The 22,901-nt window shown below is 37.2% G+C and overlaps 1 protein-coding gene across 2 annotated transcripts in view; it reads right to left on the bottom strand.

Moving 5' to 3' along the window:
• The window catches only part of cog5 (component of oligomeric golgi complex 5), a 93,261-nt gene that overhangs the window by 8,523 nt on the left and 61,837 nt on the right, over window positions 1-22,901 (bottom strand). Inside the window, exons 8-18 of one of the 2 annotated variants that reach the window (XM_052034057.1) lie at window positions 21,507-21,672; window positions 21,271-21,383; window positions 19,348-19,425; window positions 15,787-15,868; window positions 11,345-11,549; window positions 10,089-10,250; window positions 6,363-6,462; window positions 5,006-5,116; window positions 3,067-3,129; window positions 1,686-1,789; window positions 282-513 (exon numbers count right to left, since the gene is read on the bottom strand). In XM_052034057.1, the coding sequence (XP_051890017.1) occupies window positions 282-513; window positions 1,686-1,789; window positions 3,067-3,129; window positions 5,006-5,116; window positions 6,363-6,462; window positions 10,089-10,250; window positions 11,345-11,549; window positions 15,787-15,868; window positions 19,348-19,425; window positions 21,271-21,383; window positions 21,507-21,672 (1,416 nt within the window). The remainder of the gene's footprint in view (window positions 1-281; window positions 514-1,685; window positions 1,790-3,066; window positions 3,130-5,005; window positions 5,117-6,362; window positions 6,463-10,088; window positions 10,251-11,344; window positions 11,550-15,786; window positions 15,869-19,347; window positions 19,426-21,270; window positions 21,384-21,506; window positions 21,673-22,901) is intronic. The other variant, XM_052034058.1, reaches the window with a different exon arrangement.

Genomic DNA, 22,901 nt, shown 5'->3' with positions numbered 1-22,901 from the left:
AAAAGGATCTAAGCCCTGTGGAAAGCAAACAGGCAAAGCGATCCTTTGCCTGTGGCCATAATGGAGGAGAATCATCTGGCAAATACAAAGGCTATCAGAATGGGAGGACGACGAACAATATTTCAGAAAGGTAAAGGAGACATTGTTGAAGAAACGGGAGATGCTATGTATGTGAACTTTTTAGTTTTGCAATTCTTACATTTAAACACCACTAATTTTCAGACTTCAAAATATAAATCAACAAGGAAGAAACAAAAGCAACATTAGTTGTTAGTTCTTACTTGTGCAAAGTCAGCAGCCAATCTCATTTTACCTCCCTCACCCAGTGGTCTCAGTAGACTTGCATTACGAATAAATAGTTGAATGGCTCTCTGTGCAATATTTTCTGTACTGTCGTAGATGAAGTCCACGCATTCAAAGTTTTTAAAGTAGTCGCTCATGATGCGCAATATGAAACCTTGCAATTCTTTCATGTAAAGAGAGCATGGCACTTCTGGCTTCCCAGACAAAGACCTGTACAAATTAATGCAAGCCATATTATCATTCCAATTACTCCTCCAGGTGTAAATAGACAACCTCACCTCTATTAAATAGAATCCAAAAAGTATTTTAATAGTGCTTTAGCAAATTCAAAAGCATGATCCCTATTTCATATCAACTTCAATTTACATATTTTGTGTCACACTAAACCAGATGCATTTTAATAATTAATATCATTTTGGGCTCTCATCTACTGCTCCATAATCCCATTCCCCCACTGACACACCATTGTAAATGCACAATGTCTTCTCGATTTGGTAGTACTCCCATTGATTCTTATTCTGCACCTCCAGGTCTGAGATCTTCTTGGACAGGCTCACAGTTTTTTTTGAGCTCCAATCAAAGTTTCCTCAACTGCATCATTTGACCCTTCACCTTTAACACAACATTTTTGCTCCCATATGCCAGCTCATCAACCATGCAACAACATTATTGCTGAGCTTCCATGCTGTGTTCTCTCCAGCACCACATCTCATTTTCATAATAGCCTGAGCCAAGCATCACAAGTACATCACTGGCAGTGAAACACTTTAGAATGCCAGAAGCTGTCAAGGGCTATATAATTCTAATTTATTTTCAGATCCTTCCAATGTCTCTTTAATTTTTTTTATCGTGGAGAAGGGAAACCAACAAAATTTTCAAAGGTTTAAGCAAGTTTTAAGGAGTTCATTGCTTATGTACATTAGAAGAATTAGGACACTATATGGATGGTAGCAATTCCTCTAAAATTGTAAACATACTCGGGTGGTAAAAACATACTGACCAAAAAGATAGCTGGTGTCATTTCATTTGTTGATTAACCCAGTCAGTTTGGTGTTAGTACTGTTGGGCTGGAGTTGGCAAGAAGACAAGAGAATATTGGATGGGACTCTAGTCTACGTAGAACTGTATATTTATAGACACTGAGCAGGAGAGTCTAGACTGATATTGTTAAAGGTTGAATAAAGAATTAAGTATCTGTACTTGTTTGTTAGGTGAGCAACTGTCATATGTAGATTTAGTACCTACAAGTGGGGTGGGAGCAAGCAGGTAGAAAATTATCTAAGGGCATTGGGATAAAGTTGGGTTTATTTACAAGAGGCACTAATCGCACTTTGAATATTAAATTTATTTTGAAATTTTGTAATCTTATCTGTAATAATTACCCTGCAAAATCTTCTTGGTGCATCGTGATAATAATGGCTTCAACCGAATCTTCCACAGAATTTAGCAATGGCTGTACTGCACTTCCCATGAGAGCTTGAACTGTCTAAAATATAAAATTAAAATCGGGATTCAATATCATAACATTTTAACTCAACAAGAATATACTTTTGTTTAAACTGTTAACTTTAAAACATTCACAACACTTTGGGTGATGTGCTTCCAGCAGTATAAAACTACTTAGAGTTCAGCACAAAATTAATCAACTTTGGTTAAAGTTGACCAAAGTCCTCATTATTGAGGTAGGTTTTAAAGTACACCTTACAGGAGGAGAGGTCGCAATTTGGAGAATTTTTGGGAGAGAATTCTACAGCTTAGAGTCAAGGCATTTGACGGCTTAGCCACTACTGGTGTAGCCACTCAGGAGATTGCAAGAGGCCACAATCTAAGTGAAACGAAGAAAGATGAAGGCAGAAAGACGTTTTGGAGAAGGTATCATGGGGAGATGGTAGTTTAGTGCTGAGGCTGAGGCTGATGAGACCACAAGGGTCTTAAAAATGATGGTGAGCATTTTAAAATTGAGATGCTGTTGGAGTAGGAGCCAGAGCAAGTCAGCAAGACTATCTGTAATTAAGGTAAAAGATTGTTGCAAGTTAAAATAGGGATAATACAGGTTTGGGTGAGTATGGGTTAACAAACAGTGGAAGATGAGAGGCTGGCCAGGAAAGCAGTAGAATAGTTGAAATCAGAAATAAGATGTTGATGTGGGTTTCAACAGCAGATGTGCTGGGGCAGCAACATAGCCAGATGGTTATACCTTTGCAGTATTGGAGCAAGTAAGTGAATGAAAATGAAATTCAGTGTCAAAAACAACACCATGGTAGCAAACCATCCAACTCTGCTTTAGACAATTTCTCAGGATGGGAGCAGTAACTCTTGAGATGTTTGCATTTCCCACTGAAGTGTCATTCTCTCAAAAGTAATTAAGTTATAATGGTCATCTGCAGAGTAGATCCCCTCCATTGCCATGAACCTCACTGGACTCATCAACTTGCTCCATTACTTAAAAGTAATTTTGCCTCTGAATGGCTCTGGATTATTTGTCTAATGGTATACTGTTGAATGACCAGGGACATTTTATTACATTTAAGGCATTAATATTGATGTAGAATTTCTCTGGAGGCTTTTGAATTAGCCTCAGTGATTTTGTTGGAAAAAGCAGCAGAAACCTCTGATAAACCATGTAAAAGGAATTTTGATATTGCATCATGCCAATAACAGAGACTGTCATTCAAACAAACGTCCAAATAAGCAGGAAATGAATGTTTGGTACTGGTCATTTCCATGAATAGAAGCGGTATAATAATAATAGAACCAATTTACCTCCAATGCTGTTCTAACTGTTTGATCAGCAGCTGAAGGGAAAGAGCTCAGGGTAGACAGCACCTGGAAAAGCAAACAATAGATCTCTGATACTCATGGTACACAGAACATATTGTGAAGCAAAATCCTCTCTCAACTTCCTTTTCTCTAACGAAAATAAGTTAATTTCTATGCATCTTTCATAACTTGGTGCTGAAATTCCAGTCATCCTTATAATTTTACTCTACATCTTATATATTTCTACTTTTTCTTCCCCCAAACTGAATGCCCAGAGTGCATGCAGATGAAACTGATGTAACATTTTGGTAGACTGATCACCTGTAGCTAAAATATTTATGTGGTGAAGGTGAGACACTAGAGTATGTAACTGTCATAAAACAACCATAAGCAAGGTTCTTAAAACTTATTGCTTTCTCACTATTTGATAATAGTGTCATCATGCGTTCAGTGGAAGACAAATGAAGAAAATAAAACATCTTTGATAACCCTTTCACAAGGAAAATGGCACAATTAGGCCTGGTTTTCTCCACTCAGCTAGGGCTGGAAAACTAGAATATTTTTTGCCTCGAAGTATCACAGGAATATTCATGTAGCTCCTTAAACCCACTCAGAGTCATTGAAATGTTCAAGTAAAGGGGATCTAGGCTATTCCCACTTATTTTCAGCCAGTCTTTTGGGTCACTTGCTTCCACTACAGTTCCGTGAAATCAAACTTAACTGTGGAGCTGTGTGCAGGAACCACAGAATCTGCTACAGGTAAGAGTATAATGGTGAGGTGGGTGGATTGATTGATTAGATTATGGCACTCTCCCATCCATATAGCCTCCATGCCCTCCTGGAAAAACTGAGTGCTCAGTGGCTTTCTCGATAGTTAGGATAAATATCTTCAAGTCACATGCACATCAAAACACACAATGAAATACATCTTTTGTGTAGAGTTCTTAACCAGTTTGTGTGGTCTTGGGCCAGAGACACCCATGAGTCACTGAGGATCTAACATATTTTCAAGCAGGTTTTGAGGATGCCCTTGAACAGTTTTGTCTTGGTAATCACTTGCCATGACAAAGCTCAGAGCGCTTAACACTATTTCCCTACTCCAGCTCCCAGTTTTTACCTTTGCAGGTTATAGAATTTTAAGTGCACATCCAGAGACATTTCAAGTGGGTACAGGTTACTATCCTCACCACCCATTTAGGCACTCAGCTCTAGATCCTCACCACTATTTGGATAAAAATACTTTTTCTCAACTGCCCTTGAATCCCTTGCATATATAAATCTCTCCTCACAAATCAGCCTGAAATCTATTTTGGTAAATCTATGCTCCGTTCTGTCCAACTCAATACATGCTCCTTAACTTATAGTGCCTTAAACTCCTCATAGTACTCCAGGTGTGGTCACTATGTTTTTTTCCCATGTTTATAGTCATGAAGATGTTTTAGCTTAAAAAGTAAAACTTAATAGGCTCTTCAAGTGTTTGTGACCCTTTTAATGTGGAATCTTCCATTTTCCCACCATGCAGTGCCACCAATTTCTGCTTCTTAACAGTGGTGGAATTCTTCTTGAAATTTTAATGAAGCTTGAGCCAGGAATCCGTGTTAGGATCAGGACAGTGAGTAGAAATATGAACGTTGTGTAAAACTATAGCAAAACCAGTCTGGTTGGGGGTGGGGGGGTTGGTGGGGGAAGAGAAAAATCAGCCTTTTGTAAATGTTAAAAAAAAATAGATCAAATTACTCCTTAATTACCTGAAAGTTTATGAAAAGTGGTATAAATTTAAGGAATATACAAGGTTGTAAATGTTATTTTACCACAATCTGTTCCATTTGCTGAACAACATGCCAGAGGCATTTCTTTGTATTTTTATATTCTTTTTTCCATCACTGTTAAATAATAAATTAATAAAAAGATTGCACACTCAGCAATAAATGGTAACCCTTACCTTCAGCACTGACTGATGCAATTTGTATAATGAATTCACTACAGCTACATTCCTTCTCTGTCCTTCTGTTAGAGGCCCAATCACTTGACTTGCATCTCCTTGAGTACAGAGCTGTGAAGAAGTTAAAAATCCTAATATTAAACACGATTTCAAATACATTAATACAGGCAACCCTTTTTTTCCCCTGAAATACTACTTCGGTGGGATTCAAACTTGTAATTCCTGGACAGTAGTCCAGACATTTGGTTACCAGTCCAGTAACTTGGACCACTATGCCACTCTATTGTGTGTTCCAGTTTCCAATTCTACTCTAGGTAGCAGTGACCCCATGTTACGGGGAGGGCTGCTTTCCTAGAAAATAGCCTGTATCACGATTTTCCATAATGCGAAGCTGTGTCATCTGCGTATACATCAAGAAGTACAAGTAGAGAAAAATTATCCCCCCCTCCCCCCCCCCCCACCAATAGATACACTAAGGTCGATGATTCTGTGAAGACTGCTGAAAGTGATGGTAACATTTAGTCTCTTTTGCTCTTTCCAGTAGATGTAGAAGATCCACATTACTATTTAAAGAAAAACAGAAAATAATGATATGGCACATCCAGAAACACAAAACCCCTGTAACACTGGGTCGCTTATACCTCGGGTAGGACTGGAAGCTGGAACAGAAAATAGAGTGGCATAGTGGTCAAGCCAGTGGACTGGTAACCAAGTGTCTGGACTACTGATCAGGAATCACAAGTTTGAATCCCACCAAGAGTATTTAAAAAAAAGAATAAAAAGCTGCTATAGGTAATGATGATGATTAATCTTCAGACTGTCATAAAAAAAATCCATAAAGAAGGAAATTTCCCAACCTTACCTAACCTAGATTCCATGCGATTACAGATGCATCAATAAGGGTGACTCTTAACTACACCTCTGAAGTGATCTTGGTTTAGGAAGGAATTATGGATTCATACCAAATCTCAATTTTGTCAGCAATGGCTTGATCCCATGAATGAATAAAAAGAACACCTGACTCAATACATCACCAAATGCGGCACACCTGGCATGGATTACTGTCCTGTTATTCAGCGCTCTGCCCTTTAATTAAATCCTCAACATGTACCCTGCAGTTTCCAATAAAATGAAATGTCCCAACAACCAGATTTCAGTTTTTGAAAGCAAGCATTGCTTATAACAATAAAAATGTTGAAAATGACTAGTAAATTGTTCAATTAAAAAAAAATTAATGTTGTGGTCAAAAGATCAAGTTTCAATCACCTATCATTTTTCAGTCTATTAAGAACTTTATAGTCTTTGATCATTTTGTAATGGACGACTAACCCCAGTGATAGATCTATACCATACTTACAAGCTGTTCAGATTTTACTCCAAATAAATGAATGGTTTTAGCAACATTCTTTGCAACTGCCAGGCTCAGGTTTGGATCAACAGAGGCCACATTAAATTCACTGAAAATATAGAGATTAATATGTCAAAACCGATTATAAATCTAAATTAAGGTTTAATTACAAATTAGATGCATATTTTTACATCTTATAAACATGTGTTTCAATGCATCCTGATCTTTGGAAAGTGCTTTTGTTATCACAAACTGAAGAAACCCATATACTCAAACATATACCTAGCAGTCCCTTGAAATGATTTACGTTTAGCTCATCCATGCACAAAATTCTCCTGCAAGTCTGTCATAGCCTGTAAATCACAGAAACAGGCTCTGCAACTCACCACATCCACGTCAAACTTTCAGCTCAGCTACACATATACGATTTGCCTGTATTAGAACTGTATCTTTCTATGTCTTGCCTAGTCAAGTGCCTGTCTAAATACCTCTTAAACATCATGATTGTACCTGATTCCACCACCCCCTCTGGCAGTCTTCCAGATATTAACCACTCTGTGTAGAAAACATTTTCTTCAGATCCCCTTTCAAATCCCTTCCTCCCACCTTAAACCTATGCCCTCTTATTTTTGATACCCCTAACATGGGAAAAAGATTCTGACAATCTACATCTCTTATAATCTTACATACATCTATCAGGTCACCCCTCAGCCTCCTTCTCTACATGGAAAATGAGCCCAGATGATCCAATCTCTCACCAAACTAAAGTCCTCCAATCCAAGCAACATCCTGGTGAACTTCCTATGCGCAAATTTCAGCGCAACCACATTCTTCCTATAGTGTGGCAACCAGAACTGCACACAATACTCCAAGTGCGGCCTAACCAGTGTTTTATAAAGTTGCAACATAACATTAATTTTCATATTTTATGCCCAGATTAATGAAGGCAAGCATACCATATGCCTTCTTCACCACCCTATATACCTGTGTTGCACTAGAGAGAACTATGGATTTGAACCCCAACATCCCTCTGTTCACCAACATTCCTTTTTGCCCTACCATTTAGTGTATGCAGTATGTCCTATTCCTATTTGACTTCCCAAAATGCATCATCTCACACATGTTGGGATTAAATTCCATCTGCTAACACTCTTGCAAACTTTCCATCTGATATATATCCTGCTGAGGTCTTATAGAACCATCCTTGCTATCCACTGCACCACCAATTTTCATGTCATCACAAACTTACTAATCATATCTCCTATATTCATATTCAAAATACTAATATATATTGCAAACAACAAAGGTCCAAGCACAAATCTCTGCTATACACCACTGGTCACAGACTTCTAATCAGAAAAGCATCCTTCCACTACTACCCTCTGCCTCCTATCACCAAGCCAATTTTGGACCCAATTAGCAAGCTCACCTTGGATCCCATGTGCCTTAAATCTTCTGGACCAACCTATGATGTGGGACCTTATCAAATGTCTTGAAGTCCATAAAGACAATGTCTACCACCCTGCCTTCATCAATCATCTTAGTCATCTCCCCAAAAAACTTAATCAAATTCGTGAGGCAGGATTTCTCTATAAAAAGCCACGTTGACTATCCCTCATCAGCCCCTGCCTTTTCAAACGTACATAAATCCTATCCCTTAAGATTTCAACAATAATTTCCCTACCACTGACGTAAGGCTCACCAGTCTATGATTACCTGGCTTATCCCTGCTGCCCTTCTTAAATTAAGGAATAATATTAGCTATCTCTCAGTCTCCTGGCATCTCACCTGTGGCACAAGGACATGGGATGAGACAGTGTCTTTACTCTCAAAATTATCATCTCTGCCCCAACCTGTGGTTAAATCCGTTACTGCTTCCAAAGAAAACAAAGAACCTAGCCAAAGTCCAAATTTTTGTTTACTGTATTTGAGATTCTTATTCAAAGTTGTGCTTTATCATGGTCCAACCTGAATGCCACAATCTGAACTTAAAATAAATCAGCCATAAACTCCTGTAGAACTCAAAGGAATTAATTAATTCCAATTAAATGTCCTTCTGAGACAGAGACCAAAAAGATCCCTCCCCAATTGTGCTGATATTACTAGTTGGAATATGATGACGAATGAAACTGTTCACACTAGTTAAGATTCTCAGCTTTCTTCATGGTCAGATTCTAATTTTCTACAGCTTTAATGGACTTTGTCAGGGAACAAATGGTCTAATTGTTCAAAGTTTGAATACAAAATCAAGTTAAAGATGTGGCAGCAAAACGGTGGTGCAAAATACTCTGTGGCAGAGATCATGTGGAAAAATCCCACGTGTTGGTAAAATCTGCAGATGACATTTAATGCAGATGACATTAGAAGGTATTGTTCTATGGAAATATTGGCAAGCCTTAAAGTGGCAGCTGTTTTGCAACACAAAATATGCATTTAGCCTCAAGCCAAGAAATTGAAAATGATCAAAAATGATTGGGCTGATTTATTAATATGTTAAGGATAGTTAAGTAGACAAGAAAGGATGAATCCTTTTAAATAATGCTTCAATATGCCCCTATATGTAGAATACTGTACTGAATTCAGTTCAAGCTACAAAACATTCCTGTAACCTGTCTAGGTAGTACTTTAGTACTGCTGAGACAACAGCTTCTCTGCAGCAACTAAAATTTAGAAGTAAATCAAAGGAAGAAAATCAAATATTTATATTAACTCCAGGTATGCTTAAATAGTATCTCATGGACCTCTGAAAACATTTGGAATTCCATTTTAATAATTAACAGAAGTTATATCCTATACATTTGAAAGCAAATGTATATGAGATTATTCCCTCCAGGGAAATTTGCATGACTTCTTTATTTTGACTCTGGATTCACAACACGGTTTTCAATAAAGACCATAAATTTTCAATACTCAAAGATAAATTCTGAACGCATCTTCTGATTAAGACACCATGTAACAATATTAAAACTTAAGTCAAAGTGCAAATTAAGTATGCCAGTATTGTGTACTGCAAAGGAAATGCAACAAAGGTTAAATGAACAGTTCTTTTGTAGTTATACAGATATTAGTATTCATATCCTGAAACAAAAACAGGAAATGCAGAAGAAATACAGCAGCTCCATGAACATTCAACATGGTCAAAGAATATTCTGGTTATAACCTTTTGATAATTATAACTGTTAATTTATCTGTTTCAAGAAAAGGATGAAGCTGTTATGAATCAGCATTTGCTTCTACAAATTTACTGCTCTTAAAAAACTTTTTTTTGGTCACAGTCTCATATTTACTTTAAGCTCCTGTTTCACTGCTGTAGAAAATAGGAATATATTTGTAATTAAATAATGTATCAGATAATTGTAAATTCAATTCAGTGAGCTCTAAAAACAATGAGAAATAAATTCATTACAGGCCATTCTTACTGGGCACTTGGCCAGTGAGCTCTGATTTATTTTTAATGATATAATTCCAAAAGAAATTGGCTTCAAACAAGTGATTTGCAAGTAACCATAATATTCAGCAAGGGTGGAGGAAAAAAAACAATCAAACTTTGACATGCAGACCATCTTATATATGCTTTTGTAATGGATAACGTGACATTTAATCTTTTCATGTTTTCTTGGTAATCAGTCAAAACAAACTGCTGAAAGAATGCAAATGGAATTCTGTAATTTATCATAATAAAGTCATAAACAAGTTAATTAGTTCATGCATACTTTATTTTATAAAATGCCCTACCTTGTAATTGTTTTAATGATGCTCTCAAGTTCATCATTTGAAGGTGGATTACGTCCCCCAGGAGGAAAGACAAGGTTGATTGGGTCAAAGAGACGTGATAATGATTTTGAGAGGTAGGCGGATTCATAGAATTGTAGAGAATCTTTCAAGGCCTTTTCAGGGCTGAGGAAATTGTTAGAATTTAATTAGTGTGATAATTTCAACAGCAAATGTATTCATTGAAAATATTGGGTCAGATCTTCCTGAATGCAGCCCTTGTCCTCATTTGACAACATTCAGCTGCGCTGAACGTGGAGGCCTGATCTTCCTGACTACTCATGCCTGGGAGCCCAGTCTTGTGGTAAGTAGAGGAGAGCATACTGCTGAGGCCTCCACCTTACAATGCCTGCAAATGCCTGAAGCAGTTTAATATATAAATGACTTTGACATTCAGAGACATTTAAAGACTATTAAAATTGATTTAAATAATTAAATTAAAGATAAAAAAAATTATTAAAGCATAAATCATTAAAAACATAAAACTAAACTAAAATTAAAGGTGTTAAAACTCTACCTCTTTCAGAGACCAAGAAAACCTATTCAAATATATTCAAATAACCTATTCCAAATCCAGGAGGTCTGTGAAAGTTCAGGCCTTCTTTCCATATGAATGGATGAACACTAGCCACAGCCTGGAAAATTCAGCAGATAAAAAAAATTCTCTCCCAATGTACTGTATTTAATTTTTGTTGCCATAATTATATTTATATGCTAATGTCACAAAGCTTGCCTGTGTGTCAATGTCAGCTCAAAAACTTAAGCATTACGTGCTTGAAAATGCAATAATTGTCATTTACATCTCTCGTAATAAATCAGAACGAACACTAAATGCAATGCATCATCCCTCCTTAAGATACATCTTTCAGCCAAGTTCATATTTGTATATTGTTGCTATAGACATACATACACAGTGTATAAATGCCATGAAAATTAGCTTTTTGCGGCTGCAGCACAGTACAGTACGAGGACAAACATAACATAAATTATACATTAACTTGCACATGTTATGCCAAACCTATGGATGCAATCCTTAAGCACAGAGTGACTCTATTCACCATATCTTGGCACACAAAACTTTCTTGGATTCTAGATTATTAAACAAAAAATAGATACAAATGGCCACCTAAGTTGGAGGGGTAAATGCAAAGGTGCTAAGAGACTAGAACTGAACCAGAATCATCAATGTCACAGAGACAATAAATTAAAACACAACTTACTCATAATCCTGTTTCTTCAACATAAATAGATCTTGCGCATCTTCATCTTCTAGTGGAAATTCAGCAGGCATGTCAGAAAATCCACCTGTAGTAACACTACTCTGTATACTATGGCTGTACTGTTGCAAACGTTTCCACAAATCATTATATAACCGCAACAACTTTGGATATTCTCCTTCAAATGCTTGCTTCAGATATGTGGATGCTGAAAAAAGATAGTTTTACATCCTTAAAGCTAGTCAATACCACTAACTATTTTCAACATTAGAGAGGTATGGATTATCTCACCCCTGTATTGCTGGCAGCATTTATTCTGTAGGTTATTCCTGAGAATAAAATAACTTTTCTCCTAGATTCCAAGGCTTGGATTTGAGAATTTCTTTCTGTCCTAGTAACCAATTGTCTGGGATAGCCCCAGTCAATTTTCCCACATTTTCATATTATTTCCTATAATTTTAAGAGTTGCCAAATTATATTATCAAACAAAAATCAGGAAATTTACTTTGTTTTCTCTTTGTTAATGTGTACATGCCTTATTATCTTAGATGTACTAGTATATGCTTTATAAGATATACAATATGCTTTTAATTGGCCAGCGTTTACAATCCTGTATGACCTTGTATAATGAATATAGATGAAATGGCAAATGGAGTAGAACTGGGGAATAAAGCACAAAGTGATTACAAAATTCACCTGCCAAGAATATGCATTCAGCTCCTGTTAAACAGTAAGATGCCAAATGGATTGATGCTGGGGTCCCAGCTGTTCACAATCTTTATCAATGACTTGGATGAGGGGATCAACTGTAATATATGTGAGTATGCTGAAGCCAGCTGGCATTGTAGACTGTGAGGAGGATGCAGAGATACTTCAGGGGATATAGGCAGGCTAAGTGATTGGGTCAGGACCTGGCAGATGGAATATTATGCAGCAAAATGTGAATATTTTTAATGGTGAGAAACTGAACAGTGTTTTTGTTGAGAGTACCTAGATATTTTGTGTACAAATCACTGAAAGTTAATATCCAGGTACAGAAAACAATTAAGAAATCAACAGGATTTGAGCAAAAGACTAGAACTGTATGTTCCAACTGTAAAGGCTCTTGGTGAAACCAATCCGGAATATTGTTAACATGTCTTATCTTCCTACCCATGGAGAGAAGGATGCAGAGAAGGTTCATCAAACCGATTCCTCGGATGGTACATTTGTTGTTTGAGCAGAGGGGAGGAGACTGGGCCTGTACTCTAGAGTTTGAAAGAATGATAGGTAATCTCAATTAAACACAGAATTCACTGAGTTTGAGAGTCAGGATTGATGGTTATAGCCTGGCTCGGGTGTCTATAATCAAGGGCTAGAGTTTCAAAATAAGGGATCAACATTCAGGACGGATTTGATGAGGAACTTCTTTACCCAGAGAGTAATGAACCTTTGCAATTCTGTACTCAAAATGACTGTGGAGCCTCAGTTTTTGACTGCATTCAAGACAGAAATCAATAGATTTTTAACAAAGGGAGTCAAGTCATTAGGTGTTAGTGCAGGAAGGTGACGCTGAGGTAAAAGATAAGCCATGATCTTATTGAATGACAGAGCAGGAAGGAGAAGCAGAAGGAAAATAGTGGACTGTTATGTATTTTAGTGCATTGTTCGATATACCCTGGCTGGATAATATGCCTGTCAACAGCATCCTCTTTCATCATACCATTCCCTAAAGTGAAATATTGATTTTAATTCTGCTCAACATTTGTCTTTTTATGGTATTCTCACTTCATTTTATGAAATTAACTAGAATTATTTAATTTGAATAAATTTTAGAGTTAACAGCAATAGCAGAATACTTCTGAGAGAAAATCTTTCACCAGTTATTCCAACGTGTGTAGCCGTAAACTTGCCACTTTAAAAACTACATTGTCATGCACAAATTCAATATTACCTACAGAAAATTGTTACGGATTAGGTTGCTATTTGGTGAATGCCCCTTTAAGACATAGTACAGCAGTGTGTGCGTGTATGTGTGTGGTGTTATTACGACAACAACAGGAGATAACGACACGCTGACGTTTTGGTTCAGTCGGAGTCAGAAGGAGAGAGAGGGGAGAGAGAGACACTGCCTGCTGGTCTCTGTATCGATGGATGAAAAACAATAACTGTGTCTGTCACTACAATCCATGTATGGATTTTTGGAATAATTCAGTGGAGTCCACTTTGTCAGTAACCTGTAGAAGGAAACAGGTATGTGTGTGGACGGCCAAGTCTCGAATGCCTTTCGGGGTGACAGATACTTCGGAACAAAGCAGTGGACAGCATCAGTGACAGAGGTGTCGTGTGGGTTCCATCGTGGAACATTTGGATCTCGTAATTTCTCTGTCCAGAGGGTTGACTGAGGAGTTCACCCCATAATACCCTTTAACAATCTTTCATATACTCTATACGCTTTCATATGCTGTAGGCACGGTAGTGTAGCGGTTAGAGTAACGCTTTACAGTGCCAGTGACCCGGGTTCAAATCTGGCCACTGTCGGTAAGGAATTTGTACGTTCTCCCCATGTCTGCATGGGTTTCCTCTGGGTGCTCCGGTTTCTTCCCACATTCCAAAGACCTACAGGTTAGGAAGTTGTGGGCATGCTATGTCGGCGCCAGAAATGTAGCGACACTTGCGGGCTGCCCCCAGAACACTCTACGCAAAAAGATGCATTTCACTGTGTGTTTCGATGTACATGTGACTAATAAAGATATCCATCTATCTATCTATTCTCTCTCTACGTTCTGTCTTCAGTCAACGGTGGTTTTGCAAAAGCCTTTGCTCATGTTTCACCTTATGGCTTGCTGAAATGAACTTTGAGAACAATTCTTGGACTTGGAGTTTGGGAATTTGCCACTCACACACACTTTGAGTTTAGTTTTGGGGATTAATGTTTAATATCTAACATTTTTACTTCTAACATTCTAACATTTTTACTTTTATTTTTCTTATTATCATAAGTAGTTATTAATAAAATAGTTTCTAACACTTATACATGACTCGGTGTGTTTCTTTTGTTGCTGGTACGTAACAAAATACAAATGAGGAAAGAGCACAAATCTTATTCTTTCCCAGAGACCAATTTAAATTTGCACCACCGGAGACCATCTCAAAATTTGATTTCTTGAGGCGGAATAACTCTTAAAAAAAACTTCAAGTGCAACAGGAATCATGAGATTTCCATCTGATTTTTTAAGGTTCAGAGATTAACCCTTATGTAATTCAGTCTTGATCAATTATGTGCCATTATTAGCATTTCATTTTTCCTTGTTGTTTTATGCCAAGATTCATGAAGAGCCAAATACATATTGTAGGACACCTCAAAAGTTGAAGAAAGAAATAATCAGGGTGAATCAGCAAGTAAAAAGCTAGATAGGAATTAGTGTTCTCTATACAGTATTTAATTACCTCTATTAATATTTTTCCAAATATTAAGAGAGATATACTAAAAGCATAAAGTTTAACAATGTTAATTAATATTGGGTTAATGCCTTTAGATTAAAGAATCAAAAGGTACTTGTATCCTCCTATGCACACACCCATACTTTCCACATGCCGAATACCGTGCACACATGGGTGCATGTGTATCTGTATGTATGGCTGAGTACATTTACATGAGAGTACAGAAGAATCATTGTCTAATTTTACTACAGACTTGCAATTTTGCATTTTAAGTAACATGCTAACATGCACATCTGATTAATTTGTGTCACAAAGCAAACAAAAATTAAAACCATCACAAATTGTTCTTTCACAATTCACTGGTACTTTGATCATTACTGATCTGTCCATTAATTTGCAATCTTATTTAAAATATTTTACAGCATATCCCAATACTGTTATGCAAATATTGTTTAATTCTAGAGCCAATGCATATTTTCCACCAATTTGCATCAGGTCTGCTCAGATATGAATTTAAAACCCAGCTTAATCATGCCAATCCTAGCCCTCACACGTTTTCTTTGTTAAATGCCATCCATCCCTATCCAGGATCTTGTCCCAGCACTGTGTTCACACAAGCCAGCATTCCAGGGCCAATATGGTGCCTGCTAACATGCAATAATGTATTACTAAGTCCAGTGGTTACTGCATTCATACATAAAGAGCCAGCACAAGGACATAATATTTTTTTCAAACCCACCAGAAACAAACTCACACGGCTGGGTCCTGTCGGACATGAGTTGGATCTCCAGGCTTTAATCCACATTAATATCATCTCAACTCAACTGAATTTTACTCAGGGCAGAGTACTAAGGCTTACATTCAAAATCATGGCCAAAGCCGGAGTAAATAACCCAGGCTGACACATTAGTACATACTGATGGAGGTAATAATAACATGACCATCATTAAAATACTCAATTTATTTAATTCTTTAGTATTTTCATAGGAATGCTGCAACATATAAAAATCAAAAAAACTTACAATTTGTAGCTTGCTGAAATTTCAAAGTCAGCATTTCAGTAACAGAGTTCCAGAAAGCATACAAAATGTCTGTGTGACTATCCTAAAGGAAGAAAAATCAATACACACTTCCAGTTATTTGTAGAGAAAGGAAAACGGGCATCTCTAAATATTAGTTTAATCAAAATTCTATTGGCTTAGAATTTATGCTCGACAGCAAAGCAGGCTGAATGGCACCTCCTGCTTCTACCTCCATTCTTTTCAAGAAAAATATTTTGATCTCAACACTGCAAAGCATTACTGTAGAAACTTGCAATTTCTTGCAGCCAACAAAGCAGCAAACTTTATTGTAGTCAATAAATAATAACAATATAAGACAGCAGAGTATCTCAGAACAGCAAGGATAATTACATTGTAAAGTTTGCAAATTATAATATGGAGTTCAACTTCTTATTCTATGCGGATTTCACAAAAAGGTTGGAGCTTCAGTACTTTTGTTTCAGATGTAATATTTTATTCTTAAAATTCCAGATATTAGTCTAGTATATCTTCTCTGAACTGTTTCCATAGCATTAACATCCTTCCTTAAATAAGGAAACCAATACCATACATAATATTGAAGATTCACCAATGCCGTATGTAACTGAAGCATTACAGGCTGTCCCTGGGTTACTAATGCCCAAGTTATGGACAGTTCTACTTAAGAACTAACTTGTGTAATATTATTAAATTCAAAAGTCCAATGTACATACATACATTCGTTCCTATGAATGGCAGAACTAGATTCCTCTCTCTCTCCACTAATAATAATTGTTCTTTGTATCAGTCTTATGTGCTTTTCATACCATTCATTACAATATTGTGGAGGTATGGTTACCATCCTGAGTGATTTCTGTGTATTCTTATTACGGACAAAGTCAGGGCAGCCTGTACCTCCCTACATTTGTATTCAATTCCCCGAGCAATAAACAACAATGTTGTTAGCTTTCCTCATATTTGCTCCACTTGCATAATAACCTTCTTCAAATCATGCATTGGATCACTGAGTTCACTTTGCGTCTCAGAGTTCTGCAATCTCTCTTCATTTTGATACAGGTTGTCCCAGCTTTTGAATGCCTAACTTATGTACAGCTTGTACATACAAATGAGCATTTGGAAGACCAATGTTATGGATTTGCTGGCTGCTACCAGGCTGCAGGCATTTTCTGCTGCCTGGCAACTTGTTCCGGGGCTTCATTTCTGACTTCCGAACTGTTTGGGTAACAAACAGTTCAAAGGAGCAGAACCCTGCCATAACCTGGGGACGATCTGCAATATGCTTTTTAATTTTTCCTGCATATTTGGTCACTTTCAAAATTCCAACAGTTTACTTCATTTGCCACATCTTTGCCCATTCACTTAAATCATCTGGAGCCTCCTAATGTCCTTTTCACAACTTACTTTCCTAAAATTGTGTCATCAGCAGATTCAGCAACCGTCAGTATCTTTATTCAAGTCATTTGTATGAAGTACACAAGTTGAGGCCTCTGCACCAATTCTAGTGGCACGTTATCAGTTACATTTTGTCAACCACAAAAATGAACATTTATGCCTACTCAGCCAATCTTTGATCCATACCAATATGCTGCCACCTGCACCGTGAGCTGTTATTTTTCAAATCTACCAGGGAAATTTTCTTCTGTTCAGAGTTTAATATGTGGTTTGTTTTCCTTCAAGAGTTGAATAGGTTGAACAAAGTCCAGGCATTCCCTTGGAATCAAGGAGCATTTGCTTTCATTCTCGTTGTCAGATGCCTGATAAGGCTTTTGTGGAAACCACGAACTCTTCCACAGATGGGGCAAGAGGTGTTTGACAGAGCAGGAGAAGGTGGGTAATTTGTGAGGGGCTGTGTTTTGTCTGTCATTTACACTGGGCTTCTATGTGCTTCTGACACATGGACGAGGTTCTTAGTACCATCCTGAATGCTGCTTCTCCACTTTGAGCAGTCACTGGCCAGGGATTCCCAGGATTCAATTGGGATTTGCAGTTTTCCCCAAGGAAAATTTGAGAACATCCTTGAATCTTTTCTTCTGTTTGCTTATAACAGAGGCCTAGCTATTTGTAGTACATCAGATGAGTCAGGAAAATTGTTGCTTTTGGATCACATTTTATCCCATTATTTAAAAAATGTACAGCCTTACATTAGTGCCCAATATTTATAAATCGTACAACTTGAAAACTCCGGTAATGCTCTTGGGGGCAAAAAAATCTTGCTTACTGATTTAAAGCAAATGGACCATGAATTGCTTAACTGGTTTCCTATAAATTAGGCCAAGGTGAGAGGTCAAAAGCAAAAACTTACAAAATTTTTTAAAAGGTTCAATTATTTTTCAAAATTTAAGCTACTTTTAGGGCATTTCTAAATTTAGGCCAGGTTAAATAGAGCTTTAACTTTAACCAATGTGTGAAGATAAAAGACTGAATACTTATAAATTGTAACAGATAACTTAACTTTGATCGTTAATATAACTTTTCTTCACCAACATATAAAAATAGCTCTAAATAGAAACAATGTAAAATGAATGGATGTTAACCAATACTTAACCATGTATTCTTGTTTATGGGAGCTTGAAAAGTTGAATTGATAAAGTTATACAGCACGGAAACAGGCCCTTCAGCCCAACTGGTCCATGCCAACCAAGATGCCTATCCAAGCTAATCCCACTTGGCTGTGTTTGGCCCATATTCCTCTCTGTCTTAACTTTCCAAGTACCTGTCCAAATGTTTTTTTTAAATGATGTAATTTTACCAACTTCTACCACTTCCTCTGTCAACTTGTTCCGTATACCCACCACCCTCTGTGGAAAAACCTGCCCCTCAGATCCCCTTTAAATCTTCCCCCTCTCTCCCTAAACCTATGCCCTCTAGTTTTGGACTCCACTGCCTTTGGAAAAAGACTGTGATTATCCACCCAATCTGTGCCCCTAATAATTTTATAAACCTCTTTAAGGTCACCCCTGAGCCTCCGTCACTTCAGGGAAAACAGTCCCAGCCTTTCCAACTCTCCTTGTAACTCAAGCCCCCCAATCCAGGCAAGATCCTTGTGAATCCTTTCCGCACCCTCTAGCTATCATCATTTTGGTGCGTTAAAACATCATTGTATGTAGAATCAGCACCAAATACGGTCCCTCTGAAAAGTACAATTGACTGAAAACAAATTTTCAGCAGTGCTATGGATTCTACCCAAAAATGTGCATTAAATTGTACTCTGTGTGAGTTCTGTTAGGTTCTGTTCTGCACGTGTTAGTGGTAGTAGCCGCAGGTTCCAATTTACTGCAGCTACTACCACTTTGATGTGTGGTAGTCAGAGAACAGCATCAGCCCTTAAGGACACTCCCATGGCAGCCATGCAGCAATAACACACGTTATGTCTGCAATGGAGGAGACTGAAGAAGGCATACTGAAGAAGCTGACAAGGTTCTCTGGGAGAGTCAATGAAGTACTGGTAAATGAGATGCAAGGGACAGAACTCAACTGAGCAATGCCAGAAAAAAAAGGGTCAAGATGGGTCAAAGTATTTTCCACAATATTACAAGTTATTACCTTGGCTATTTCATCAATAAAACAGACATGTGTCACAGGATCCCTTTTCTTTGTCAAAACCTTCTGTAAGTGCTGCACCTAAGGAAAGAAAATCATTAATTTACCATTTAAAATTACAGGCATAAGAAGACATCAACACCTGTTAATTACAGGTGTTATCTTCTTCATTCTTGAAATGAAATTCAACAGTATTAAACAGGGATTGCTGTAACCCCACAAATGATTGTTTCATGAAAGATCTGTGGTCTAAGTTCTAAGGTAGATGACTTCCACACCAAGGTATTTTCTCAAAGAAGCCATAGTTCTTTGCATGAAAGAGATGTAATTCAGATTATGAACAATTTTAGGGAGATTTTTAAAAAGTGAACAAAAAGCATCCCAAACCTTTAGTTCAGAAATTGAAATGAGTGGCATCTCCAAGTATATATACCCTTTGGAAGCAGTACAGATTTTGAACTATGGGAGACAATAAAATCAGTAGGCAATCTAATTCTCATTGATTCAAACTAAACAAGCAGTAAAGGTGCATAATAATGAGTAGGGTGATTCTAGAGATACACATCTACAGGCACATTTGGAATTCAACAGCTGAGCTGATAAATTAAGTTGATGATACTATGATATCTTCATCCTAATTGATCTAAAGATATATAATATAGTATGTCTCTCATATCGCTCAATAACAAAACAACCTCGAAATCTGAAATTCTACATGCAAGTGCATGAGGACGTGCACTATTAGCTTTTCTAAAACACCCATAAATCTTCCTCCATAGCCCAAAGGGGACCCAATTTTAATTTTCCCCAATGAAAATTGATGAGATTGTTTTCAGATTCAGTTTTGAGGTACTAAATATTTTGGTGGACCTGACCCAAGAACTTTTGGTCAACTTGAACCACAAGGCAAAATTGAAAATTTGTGTCCAGAGTTTTTACGGGAGACCAGCTATAATTTAAACCAGTTAAGTAAATAGATCCAAGAGAAAGAACCAAGTTTAGTGAAATACCAAAGAAATAACTCAGATACCATTACAGAAGCTGATTATAATAACCAAGGAATCATTTTTTGTTGCTTCTGGTGGAAAGGGAAAACCTTTCCTTATTAATATACTTTCCCCTAAAGTTCAAAGACAAAACATGATTGCCCTAGCTGTGGCATCGTCAGGCATTGCTTCAACTCTTTTGACAGAGGAAAGACTGCATATTCGGCTTTTAAGCCCACTTTAAATTTGACACATGTGAAATGTCCACCATTGGTCTGGGAACTGCAATGGAAAAAAATTCTACAAGATTGTAAACTTATTGTCTGGGATGAATGTACAACAGCTCAAAGCAGCCATTAAACCATTAGATCGAATGTTGCAAAATCTTAGACACAATAATATATTAATGGAAGGTGTTACTTTAGCGTTGGCTGCAGATCTTCTTCAAACACTTACCGGTAATTCCATGAGGTACTAAAGCAGATAAAATGAAAGCCTGTATTAAAGCATCATATATATGGGAAAATGTTAAATGATTACACTTGAAAACCAGTATGCGAGTACATTTGACAGGCGATCCAACTACAAGAGAGTTTGCTCCTGATTTATTCAAATTAGGAAATGAGGAAACTTGGGCTGAATTGTACATCATTTCATAATCTGATGCAAGCTGTCTTCCTAACTGTCACTCAACAGTGAGTTACTAATCATTGTAATTTTAGCGCCAAATAGTGACGCAATGCAGACCACGAATAAACACCTTCTTTCAAAGCCAAGTACACCAACAGCTCAAGGTGGCGTTAGTGCTAAAGAGGTTCATGGCCCTGCAGGTGGACACTATATATTGAGATTTACAAATCAATAAATGAGGAAGAATTGAGTAATTGATGAGCTGTAATTCCTAATTAAATTTAATAAAAACTTAACAGCAAAATCTTACTTGTCCACATGCAGCACAAATTTGATCCATTAGTTTCTCCATATTTGTCCAAAGGGCTGCACGGAAAGCTGGTGTGTTGCCTGGGGAAGGCATTGTGGCTCGTCCAGGTCCTGCTGGTAGGAAAAACGTCGAGGAATGAAGAAACAAGTATATCCACTCACAGTTAAGGACAAATTGTGAAGATCTCAATTACCTTAATAAGTGTTTTTGCTTTTACCATATTAAGTTAAACTTACCTCTCATGGTGGTTTGAATTGGCTGAGTTAACACTTTTACATCCAAAGCACTGCCGATATTATCTTCAAGAGACACCCGATACCCATCTACTACATTACTGATGGTCTCTTTCAAGGTTCCAAGGTTGTAGAAAACTTGAAGAGCAGTTCCTACCTGTGTAGGATTCTTATTTTAAGATAAAAAATTTATATGTCAAACATGCATCAGGATAATTTGCCAGTTCTGTTCTTATTATTAAAGTATAAAATCAAAAAAAAAATCTGACTCCTGAAACACCAATATAAACCACGAAACATTGTATACACCAGTGCCTACAGTGCTCTCAGTCAATAAACCACATCTATCACTATGTTTTCTATCCTCTGGTCAAATTTGTATCTATGTTTATGCTTCCTATTTTGTCCAATGGCTTTAATTTTGTCAGTGGCTAATATGCTGTATTTTGTATCAAGCAATCTTTGGAAAGATTTACTGCAATGCCTTTATCCATCCTCTCTGACTAGCATATTGGGAGCTAGTATACATTGGTGATATTTCATATTAAATTATAATATTTAATATTAGTTGACATTAAGTTCAATTGTATTAATGGAAGAAACTGTGCTTTGAAATATCAAAAAGAAAATATAGTGACTGCTGTTGTGGTGATTTGCAGCCTGCTAGACAGCCATCTCGCTCATTATAGAATCAATCATTACTGAAAAAATAAGCAATGAAATAGGACAATCCAGTTGATCGAATAAATGGACAGAATTAAATTATTGCAAACAAATATGAAAATTTTTAATCTGTAGTAACATAGAACAAGAGGCAAGGGCTTATGGCAGGGTAGAAAGGCAGAGAGGGGCGAGAGTGAAGGTGGAAAGGATCGTTACAAGACAAGTAAGGAAACAAAAGAAAAGTGCAATTGGGAAAAACAGAATCATATGAATTTACCAAAGGAAAATATTGTGAATGCTGGAAATCTGAAATAAAAATATGGAAACGATTTTCTGAGACTAGAATGTTGTAATCTGGCTAGTTAGGAGATGAGGTGCTATTGCTCAAGCTTATATTGAACTTCATTAGGACAGTGCAAGAGACTGAAGACAAATGTCAGATTGGGAATGGGGTGAAGAATTAAAATGACAGGTGACCGTAAACACCAGGTCATGGCGGTGGACTGGAGATGTAATGCAAAGTGCTTATCCCAAGCTACAAATTGTCTCCCCGGTGTAGAGGACACAACACTGAGAGTAGTAGATGTAGTGTACCAAATTGAAAGTACAAGCAATTTACTACTCCACCTGTAAAGTGTGTTTCGGATCTAGGCAGTGGAGAAGAGAGAAGGTGAGAAAAAGAGACAGGTGTTGCATCCTTTGGATTTGCATAGGAAAGTGCCCTGGAAAGGGGAC

Source organism: Pristis pectinata, chromosome 19, assembly GCF_009764475.1.
Source record: "Pristis pectinata isolate sPriPec2 chromosome 19, sPriPec2.1.pri, whole genome shotgun sequence".
In the NCBI taxonomy this organism is placed as follows: domain Eukaryota; kingdom Metazoa; phylum Chordata; class Chondrichthyes; order Rhinopristiformes; family Pristidae; genus Pristis; species Pristis pectinata.
This window is presented reverse-complemented; position numbering and strand designations above follow the sequence as displayed.